Source organism: Haliotis rufescens, unplaced genomic scaffold, assembly GCF_023055435.1.
Source record: "Haliotis rufescens isolate VD_foot unplaced genomic scaffold, xgHalRufe1.0.p SCAF_15, whole genome shotgun sequence".
NCBI lineage: Eukaryota > Metazoa > Mollusca > Gastropoda > Lepetellida > Haliotidae > Haliotis > Haliotis rufescens.
The window spans coordinates 26,774,800-26,786,323 of NW_025963835.1; the positions used below are offsets into that span (position 1 = coordinate 26,774,800).

At 43.7% G+C, this 11,524-nt stretch overlaps 1 protein-coding gene across 1 annotated transcript in view; it reads left to right on the forward strand.

The window, feature by feature from the left end:
* LOC124140200 (mucin-5AC-like) overlaps positions 1–8,853 on the forward strand; it is a 112,763-nt gene extending 103,910 nt beyond the window's left edge. Inside the window, exon 5 of the mRNA XM_046507615.2 lies at positions 3,219–8,853. Within this exon, the coding sequence (XP_046363571.2) occupies positions 3,219–5,844 (2,626 nt within the window). The 3' untranslated portion in view covers positions 5,845–8,853. The remainder of the gene's footprint in view (positions 1–3,218) is intronic.
* Positions 8,854–11,524: the final 2,671 nt, after the last annotated feature.

Here is an 11,524-nt window from a genome sequence, read left to right on the forward strand (position 1 = left end):
AATCACACTGCGCGTATGATTTCAAGTTCTTCGTCAAAGAATCCCTCAGAAATAATTTTTGATTTTACATATGTCTTGCGTCTAAAAATATACCAAAGACACAGTTAAATGTGTTCAGTGATACTGTATAATTCCTCATGTCCCGATGTGCTTACAATTGCATCTGAAATATATATAATATATGGGGAAATATGTGTGAACCATTACGCAACGAATTGACAATTGTTGTAGGTATGTCCGTTTGCGCTAAGACGGAACCCGGTCACAAAAATGGTCACGAGAGGGGCACGAGTCGCTATTCGGCTTGTCCCGGAATAACACGAGTTGGTCACGAATGCAAATTGACTTCACTATTTCGGGGCCCGGAATATTGCGTCGAGGCAGCACTGTATTATCTTGGTCACCACCCGACCACCCCGTTAGTCGTCTTTTACGACAAGCATATTCGCCTTATAGGTCAAGCATGGGGGGTTGCTGAAGACCTATTCTACCCCGGATCTTAACGGGGCTTACGCCTGCTGTGTTCTTGCGGTGCTATATGTAACAATCGTGGATGGGTCACGTTACCCAGTCGAACACAGATTAAGAAACAACAACCCAGTCACCTCAGAACTGTGATGCTGCATCTTGAAGAGGATGCAGACGTTTCAATTCTCATTTTTCTTTCGGGCGGTGGGGTAGCCAAGTGGTTAAAGCGTTCGCTCGTCACGCCTAAGACCCAAGTTTCGATTCCCCACATGTATACAAATTATGAAGCCCTTTCCTGGTGTCGCCCGCTGTGATATTGCTGGAATATTGCCGACAGCGGCGTAACACCATACTCACTCACTCTCATTTCTAGTGAATAGAGAGTCTACCCAGGGAGAGGGAGGTTGGTGGTTCGTCATACCAAAAGAAGTTAAAAGATGGTACTTGTTGTTATCCTGCCTGGATCTCGGCATTAAGGAGATAAAACAATGACTGGTCGGTTCTGAGGAAGTATAATGTGTCCGAGTGGGGTATTCAGGTTTAAATGCGGCATGGTATCTCAATGGGTTAGCACCACACACACACACACACACACACACACACACACACACACACACACACACACACACACACACACACACACACACACGTCGCAATATGATTGCACTGACATTGAATGCGACGTTAAACCCCATTTCGCCTCAATGAGTGAGTGAGTGAGTTGTTTTACGCCGCTTTTAGCAATATGAAGGCGAGGGTCACCAGAAATTGGCTTCACGCATTGTATCCATGTTGGGAATCGAACCCGAGTCATCAGCGTTACGAGCAAACGCTTTAACCACAAGGTTACCCGACCGCCCTTTCACCTCACTGACCGACAATACAGTATGGTATCGGCTATAGGGAAGCACGAACATCATCGCATCTCCACATTCCCACGACTCCGCTTCAGCAGCTTCAGTCACTAGTTAACTGCGGGTGGAAGTGTACACTTACCCAGCTATTGTACTTGGCAGAAATTGTTGAAAACAACACCGACCACTCATTTGTTGCCATCATGTAAACCTGAATAACATCAGTCATGTTGATGCTATGTTAATGTACATGTAAAGGTTTGAAGATGCGGCCATGCGTGGCACAAGTATTGGGATCACCAGTCACGATACACATTAGCACAGTAATGTGCCATCGAGATACATCGTACACAAGTCAGGTATCTCGGATGGTACACTGAAGGGTTTGGACGTAGGAGGCAACGCGCTCCCATCTTCCGATATATTAACCAATTTTGATAATTTATGTTAATCTTAATGTCCACCGAACAACACTTTTTGTATATCCCAGGAACGCCTGACGGGGCGATGGTGGTTGAGATGATTGAGGTGTGAGGGCTCAGTTCAGTGCGTCCAGGAACAGTCACTAATAACTGTTTGATGGAGTCAGGGCGTCTGAGGTTTCATTGTTAGATGGTCTACATGCTAGGGTTGTGTGTGTTAAGGCACCACCATTAATTTTTTGTATGTGGAAAGAGGAACTAAACAATTTTAGTTTTTTTTCACAAACACTTTTTTCACGACACCAGGCGTATCAAGCTATTTGTCTTGTTGTTGGGAATTTTTTTGTTTTTTTTTATCATTTTGTTTGGTGGGATTGATTTTAATTTTTTTTTCCAATCTTAAAAACAAGTATATGAAATGGTTCCTTCAGTGAATACGGTAAACTACGTTTATAACGAACATCTTACTACGAACTAACGGATATAACGAACTTATTTTATTCCCGGCCGTTTGTGTATATATGCTTTATACATGCTTATAACGAACTACGGTTATAATGAAATTGAATTCGTTATAACCGTAGTTTACTGAACTTTATTTTGTTATTGATGTATCAAGAGACTGGTTGAAGATTTAGGGATGACCGCATTCTGTATGATTACACATTTAACCAAGGAAACAATTTATTTTTGTTGAATATGTGCATGTGGATATTATTGTCTAGTGACGACACAATGTGATATCTGAGTTAGAATTGGCTACCCATGTTTGTCGTTGAGGCGACTAAATAGATCACCTGGTAAGGTTCGGTGATTTGACTGCCTGTCAACGATCCCCGGGGTTGCTCATAATATCAATCACTGATTTGTCTGGTCCAAACTGGATTATTAGCTGGCCGCCGTGATTGATTTGGAATATTGATGATTGCGACGTTAAACCTGGCTCACCCACTCACTCCTTCAAAATACTCCAGGGCGATGTGTCTCACTCCCTCACTCACTCACCATGTGATCTGAGCGAGGGTATCAACAATAAATGATACACACAGTATCTCATGCACGCCTATTTGGTTTGTTTGTTTGTTGATTAACGCCGCACTCAGCAATATTCCAGCTATATGACGACGGTCCGTAAATAATCGAGTCTGGACCAGACAATCCAGTGATTGACATCATGAGCATCGATCCACACAATTGGGATATGATGACATGCATCAACCAAGTCAGCGAGCCTGACCACCCGATCCCGTTTGCCGTCTCTTACGACAAGCATAGTCGCCTTTTACGGCAAGCATGGGATGGTGAAGACCTATTCTACCCCGGATCTTCACGGACCCACGCCTATTTGGACGGTTTTAAGTAACACACCATTCACCTTTGCAGATACGTGCGAAGTTTGGTTGACATGCTGATTAACAATGTTTGCCACAGGTATCTTTCGCTGTGTGACTTACCAGGCTTTTGTTCGTTTCAGGTCGAGTGGTCTGAGTAAGACAGCCCCGTGCACCCCACGGAAGATGTCCATGGAGGCGTTAGACGTGGACGACGACGGCAACGCCGCGTCCTCCGGCGACATCGACATGAACCAGATCAACACGATGACACTGGAAGAGTTTCGGAACCTTCTCAACAAGCAGCTGTCTGTGCCTCAGGTTGGAGCAGCATCTCAGAACGGATCAGCGTCCCAAAGTTCCGACTCGCCTCGATCTCAGGGGAGCTCCGATAGTTCCCGAGCTCACTCGCTGTCGTCTAGGACAGCGTCAGCTACCAGCTCGTGGCGGGCTGTGCGGGAGAAGGCCAGGACGGTCTGCCAGTCCCTGGAGTCGAGTGCCGGCACCAGGGTCAGCAGGACCAGTTCGAGCAACGACTCGGGCTATCTGTCTCAGAACGGGGACACCCCAAAACGTTCACTCCCCAACCGACCCAAAACTCCCACATCTGTGTCGAGACCCAAAACGCCAGTGTCAAGGCCAAGTGGTCTTATTTCCGAATCCCGACCTAAGACTCCCACGAGCTCTGTGAGACCTAAAACGCCCACGAACAGTTACCAGAGATCTAAAACGCCTACACGTAATTACCAGAGACCTAAGACTCCTACCCACTCTGCTGCCACTACCCCGTCTTCTGTGGATGAATACAAGGTGATAGGTCAGTCAGGCAGCCGTCCTTCAACCCCAGTGCTGAGTGAGAGACCCTCCACCCCAACCTGCATCCCCCGCCCTAGTGGTATCCCCAGGCCCTCAACCCCTTCGTCTCAGGTTGTGGCAAATGACAATGATAAACCTGCTGGTCCTCAGAAAGGGGAGAGGAGGTTAATAACCCGGCCCACAACCCCAGGGACGCCTCGGAAACAACTCCCACCTCGTCCAGCATCTACCGTGCCCCAGGAGAAATCCTATACCAGTATTTTCCAGGCTCGTAGGTCATCAACACCTGGCCCGGGTCAAGGTCAAACGAGAACGGCAACTGCTGCACGGGAAAGGAGGAGCGTCGTTTCCAGAACCAGTGCTGTGTCGAGGAGCTCCAACTATCCCTTGTCTAAGCGATCTCAGAGCGTGGCTGATGTTCGCACCAGTTTCAGTAGAACCTCCACGGAAATATCCCTATCTGATGAAGAATCAGAATCAGTGACTAGTGACGAGAGATCCAGACCTAAATCAAGAACTGTGAGTGCTGCAGAGATGAGACAGAGGACTTCCAGTGCTGAGCCACGGAGGCTTGTTCGTCAGGCAGCCAGCGAGGAGTCGTGTTTGATGGTAGCCAGGACTGATGATGGTGCTCACTGCATTACCTTGACATCAAACGGAAACACTAAGTACGACTCTAGTAGGAGGACAAACAGGTTTATTCGAAGTGCTTCAAGTGAAAACTGTGATTCCCCTCGATCTCGTCAGAGGGCTAGGACGCCTGATCCTTCCATGATTCGACAGGAGATGACGAGAAGGAAGTCTGAGATCTCTATCGGTTCTGGTAAGTCTACAGAGAGCAGGACAGAAGCCTGGGTCAATTCCACGGTTCACGACACGAAAAGAAAGTTGCCTCCTAGGCCCAAAAGAGCCATGACACCCAATTCTATGAATAGGAAAGAACTTGAATTGACCTCTAGGTCATTTGCGGAGATTAAAGAAGCTCTTCGCGTTCCCATGGAGAATGGTATTGTTGTTAATCCGGATAAGCTGGATGCCCCTCCCGAAGACGCGAAAGCTTACCTACAAATGGAGAAATTATTCAAAAAATTGAAGGAGAAAGAACTGCGTGAATCTGTTAACAACACAGTTGGTGGCGCCAATGATGACGACAGTGTGAACAATCGTGACAATACAGTTTCTCAGGGAATTTTGAAAAATCCGGACGCTAAAGCTGCCTCCAACAGGTCTTTGAATTCTGTGAGATTTTCAAATTCGTCTCTCTCATCGTTGAGTTCTGGCAACTCAAAGTGTGTGTCCTCGCATTCGACTCCTGTGCACCGCAATAACAATTTGGATTCCCCCCTCAACCATTCACGGTCCCTCCCGTCTTTCGCATCCTCATCTCACAACCTCACGTCCACGCCCCTTAACGGGGTATCATCCTCGGGGATGGAGGACGAAAATGATTCCGGTGATGAGGACACATTCGGCAACACCGCAGAAGCGCTTGTCTATAAACTGAAGGAAATGGCAAAGCTTCGTCCGAGGAAGGAAGACACGGATGGCCCCAAATCCAGAATCCCTGCACCCAATCTCAGCAAAAACAGAAAATCAAAATCCTTCAGTAATCTGTCAACAAGTTTAAGTTTCGACAAAGAGACCCAGCATCGGAACCTAAGTGAGACGTCCAACGAGGAGCCAGTGTTCTATAACCCGGATGACGATGACGAGCTGTCCGAGATGGCTCGGATTGCCCACGACCGAGAGGAGCTGCAGGATCGATCCGAAACGCCCGTCCCAAGAATGGCCACCCCGCTGACCACTGGTCGGAGTACCTTCCTAAACAATGGCAAGGACAAGACCCCGCGGCTGGTCAGGGCTGTGTCCCAAGATAGAAGTCCCTCCAACTCCGTTTCCTCCCTGTCAAGTCTTTCACTCTCAAATGCTGACAATGATCCCGAGTTTGTGTGATGCTGCAGTTGGAACCATCGTTTCATACAGTAGTGGTATTTCTTCCATATATTTCACAGAAGTGATGGATAAGAGAAGTAGTTGTGACATGCCTGGTGTGAAACGTTCATGTGCATTGATACTACTCAAAATACGTTAAGGGCCGCCAGTTCTTTCATTCTTTCATATTACCATAGTTATATGACATGAAAGATTAACGACACTAGTATGAAAGAATCAGATGGTCCGTTACTTATTTTGAGTAGCATATGATAGACTGGTATTCCATGTCCATTCGCAGGACACGATTTCATCCGACAGGTGATGTGATATTGGTTTTGATATGATAAACGTTCCCTATGGGTAATCAGCACTGGAGATGACACAGTTGGTACTGTCTGAGTTTGGAAGTGTTCACATGTGTCCGTTTGGGATACCGACACACATGTATTTGTGAGGCAGGACAAGACATGTCCATGTTGGATACCAGCACAGGAAAACGCCCATTGGATAACATTACACAGAGGTGTCTCTTTAGACTGCCACACACGTGACTACACACACGTGTCCAGGCTAGTGGGCACGGGTAAGGAAGAATATCCATGTGGAATATAATTTCAAGGATAGCATCATGCAGGTATTATTTTCCCCATTCGAATGCACTTGAACACTCATTTGGTATACATTGAATTTATGTCATGACATTCTGGTATGCACTTCGTGAGGGAGAAACCGGTAGAAGTTTGAATCCAGAGCATTTCGACAGCCACATGGTTACACATGGATCTTGTCTTGGCACAGATGGGGATTCTTATGGAGTTCACCTGTGCTTGTGTCTGTGGTGGTGGTGTGTGGCGGTCACTGCGGGCTCGGAGCCGACCCGAAGCTTTCAGTGAGTGTTGACGGCATGCTTCGTTACGTGATGGAAAGACCAAGGATTCATCCACAAGTTGTTGAAAGGACTTGGCTGTACAGTTTGCTGAGATAAGAGATGGAATGTAATGTTATGTTTTGAAGAATGTATTCGTGAGTTTCTATCGGAATAAGATGTCCTAATGAGGATTTATTCTTACGCATTTTTACCTGTATATTAGTTTAGAGTAAATGATGTGAGAAAGGTGTTGAAGGTCGTGATGCAGTTGTGAGCTAAGAGTTGTAGCTGTTTCGGAGGTTGACAGACAACACCTGACAGAACTAGTCCCTCGGGCCAGACATCTGATATTTTGGGGGCAGGGGTGTTAAATTCAATTCACTGCAACAAATGTAATGTTTTCCTTAGGTTTTGCCCAAAAAACAAATCATTAACAAGACGATGGTGGGTGGGTAAAGTAATGTGCCGTGGGTAAAAAATAGTTATGGTATATTTTGCATACCCGACTCGCCTTCTCCTCTCCTCCCCCCTCCCCCCGAATATTAAATGGTCGGGCCCTAAAGTATGGTTGGATCCAAAAGTAAGAAACAGAAAAATCAATATCCATATACATATATATTTAGAGAGCAGATTGTCTCAGTGTAATTACACTCGCACTCATTATTTCGTATATTCATGGATGGTGTAAGCGCCGAAGTATATTTTTCATTTACGTATTTTCAAACAACTGAGAGTGGCTTTGTTTAGAGTTGGATCTCGCGAGAATATGGTGCAAGGGACATAACTCTATCATCATGAGCTATACATGTTTCATTGGTAGCGCTGCCTTCTTTATCCTATTTTCAATATTCCATAAAACCGGCAAGGTGGAAGCAAAACATACATTAAAGAATTGGTACTGCCATTTCTTGGCCCGCGATGTATATATCTGTACATTTTATTTATAAAATAACATGTATGTTAGAGTCCATAAGTCTAACCCATTCTCGATATGCATTTATTGATGATGCATTACACTACATATTCGTGTTCATCAACGCCGGCGTATTCTTTTCTACTGCTGAACCAAACGAAACATAAATGTTTTCAAAATAAAAATCACATTCGACCCAGTCCAAACCCGCGACAAAAATTCCCATCAATAATGAAGAGTTAATCCCCTTGATGTGTCAGTATCCGATTACACTGCGACAGATAGGCAAAGTGTTTGGTTTAATGGATAACGAGTACAGCTGTCGTATAGTTTTGGGCCAATCGTCCGATTATATTTTTCAGATTCAGGGGATAAGTTAGCAAAAGGCCGTACCTAGTTGTATGTATTTCTTGAATTTATTTGTTAAAACAGCCAAGGCCTTTGGAATACTCGTACTCACAAAATTAAGCGGAATGGAAAGCCACGCAACTTGTTAAATGATCCAATGAAACCAAATTTGGACAGCTGCTATATACCTTATTACTATGCTTTGCAAAAAACATTTTTGAAAGATTTAGAAATCCGTTGGTTATAATTCCTCTTGTTGCTTAATATTGCATAATTAAGAAACACGTTTGAATAATTCCCTTTTTTCTGTTTCACTCCTAAAAGACGGGTGCACATTTTTCTTGCTTAACTTGGTCTGTTTTGGACATATATTAATTTCTGCCAATCAATACCAATTAGCAAGTACATTATACAGTCATCATAATATAAACTATATTCAATATGTATCGACAATTATATTACAAACTATCCTGCCCCTTTTATTTGTAATGTTTGAAGAAGCGAATGAGTTGTATGCACATGCTAATGATGCATATTTGTTGGTGCATACGTTGCAGTTCAATTAATTATTGACACCTAATTAGACTCTTGTACGTCGAGTCACGTGTAGCCCGTGGATATTCTATCCTCATTAAAGTCATGGTTGTGTTTCTTCTCTTAAGTTTTCAATTGACAAAGATTTGTTTGTACAGATGTTACGTTACGATAATTGTAAAAAGCCTTCTCATCATCCTGTTGATGGTAAGGGAAGTAACTCTCGGTAGAGAACATTGCGCCATCGTTTATCTTTATTGGCATTCCAGAGGCTGTTTCTGTGATGTTTGGAATAGAAGACAGTATTTATTTATTTTCACTCTGTTGCGTGCATATTTTGATGAAATAAATGCATATATTTCGATTCAATTGTCTTGTGAGTCATTCGTGTCTTACGATATATGTATAGGATGAGGAGTAGGATGAGGGATGGGTATGGTGTGCCATTTTGCATGTAGATGTCAACTATCTTCAGACAGAGCAAAGTCGCAGGGCTAAGTTTATCATGAACCGAAAACGGGTACACACAAAGTAGTGACGTCACGAAGACGTTGTTAGCGGTATTACAGTGTGCAAATATTGCTTCGATTTCAGCAGGGTTGTCGTAAGAGGTGACTAACGTGATCGGTTGGTCAGGTTCGCTGACTTGGTTGATGCATGTCATCGTATCCCAATTGCGTAGATCGATGCTCATGATATCAATCACTGGATTATCTGGTTCAGACTCGATTATTTACAGACCATATAGTGGGAATATTGCCGAATGCGGCGTTAAACAACAATGAAACAAACAGTTCGAAAGATCTGTAAGGACATAACTAACGCAAGCTGAAAAAGCGACATGGGTATTTTCGCTCATTGTTCTTATCCTTTCGAGACCGCCTCCGTGGTCTAGTGGTAGAGAGTCCGCCCGGAGAGCGGAAGGACCGGGGTTCGATCCCTAGCCGCGTCATTCCAAAAGACGTTAAAAGATGGTACTTGTTGTTACCCTGTCTGGCGCTCGGCATGAAGGGGCTAAAACAAGGACTGGTCGGGTCGGAGTCAGTATACTGTGTCTGAGTGGGGTATTCATGTTAAACTGCGGCATGGTATCTCAGTGTGCTAGCACTATAAATCGGCGTCAGTCCGGACAGTCCGCAATAACGTTAAACCCCATTTCACTTCACCTCTTATCCTTTCGACGGGCGGTCGGGTAGCCTAGTGGTTAAAGCGTTCGCTCGTCACGCCGAAGACCAGGGTTCGATTCCCATGGGTACATTGTGTGAAGCCCATTTCTGGTGTCCCCCGCCTTGATATTGCTGGAATATTGCTAAAAGCGGCGTAAAACCATATTCACTGACACAGATACAAGTACATAATAGTAATATTGGGTACGTTTTTCACTACCGGAATATAATGTGTAATTATGAAATCAAAAAGAGTACCGTTTTCAAAACGTTCTTGTATTCATGGTTGAAGGGAGGTAAACCTACTATGTTTTCAATTTAAGGTAGTCTGACTGCAATTCTGTCCATACGTTGAATAATGCTTGATTCTTATTGGTTGAAAAGAAGTATCCTTTCTCCCATTGATACCTCTTTTAAGATAAGCCTTTTCACACAAAAAACGGTGCTTATTAAAACTCGATCTACCAACAGTCTATTCATCGATACATTTAACAATGGCTGCCGATAACCCATTAACATATTGTATACGTTTGATATATGAACATCAGCTTATCAAACAGGATGAAATCTATTTCAGAACATACACAATTAAATAAAAACACACTAACCACTGCGTGAGGGCCACATTATTATCGGTCTTAAAACATAAAAAGTCTCTCTTGTGTCGTCGTCTGCAGCTGAAAACGCCCATACTACAGGTGTTCCGACCCGTGAAGATCCGGGGTAGAATAGGTCTTCAGCAACCCATGCTTGCCGTAAAAGGTGACTATGCTTGTCGTAAGAGGCGACTTACAGGATCGGGTGGTCAGGCTCGCTGACTTGGTTGATGCATGTCATCGATCCCAGTTGCGTGGATCGATGCTCATGATGTCAATCACTGGATTGTCTGGTCCAGACTCGATTATTTACATACTGCCGTCATGTAGCTGGAATATTGCTGAGTGCGGCGTTAAACAACAAACAAACAAACAAATCAGGTGTTTCCGTTGACAATGGCTGTGTCAATAGGCTCATTTCCACCATTAGATGATGATAATGCTGAACATCACTACAGATCCGGATTGTCCTCTGGGTTCATGACATAAATAGCACTGTCCCCGGGAACTGGTGATTTGGCAGCCATCGAGTCAAGTTCGGCCAGGTCGATGTTCGGGATGGAGAGATAGTCATTCCTAATACAGTAAACTACGGTTATAACGAACTCAAAGGGACCACTAATTTTAGTTCGTAATAACCGTAGTTCGTTATAAGCATTTATACAGCATATACACAAGAAATGGTCGGGACTAAAAAATAAGTTCGTTATATCCGTCAGTTCGTTATAAGCGTGTTCGTTATAAACGTAGTTTACTCTATGTGATACTGATGGGGAAAAACTTCAAACTCACTGCGGCATAAGTACAAGTTCAACATAATTAACATCCGGTTATATGATAAAGTGTGTTGGAGAAATAAATTCGTTGATCATTTTATCACTATTTCAACAACCTGTCACCCCTGAATTTTAAAATTACCCGTTGATTTCCAAGAAATGACCTGGTGATTTCCAAGAAATGCCGGGTCTTGGTGATTTCCAAGTAATGACGTGTCTTGGTGATTTCCAAGAAATGGCGTGTCGCGTCGATTTCCAAGAAATATGCAAGAGGTTGCGATGAGATTAAATTTATTTTCATAGGGGTTTATTTCATCAATTCTTGTTAAAAAACGCCATTTTTTATTTCGATTTTTTGACAAAGATAGTAAGGGCGTAATTACAAATAAACGAGAAATTTAAAGTAAGTAACACACCGGACCTAAAATACAAACATAATCAAATAATATACAAAACAAAATATACATCCATGTTTGCTGGTGGCTAAATATGAAACA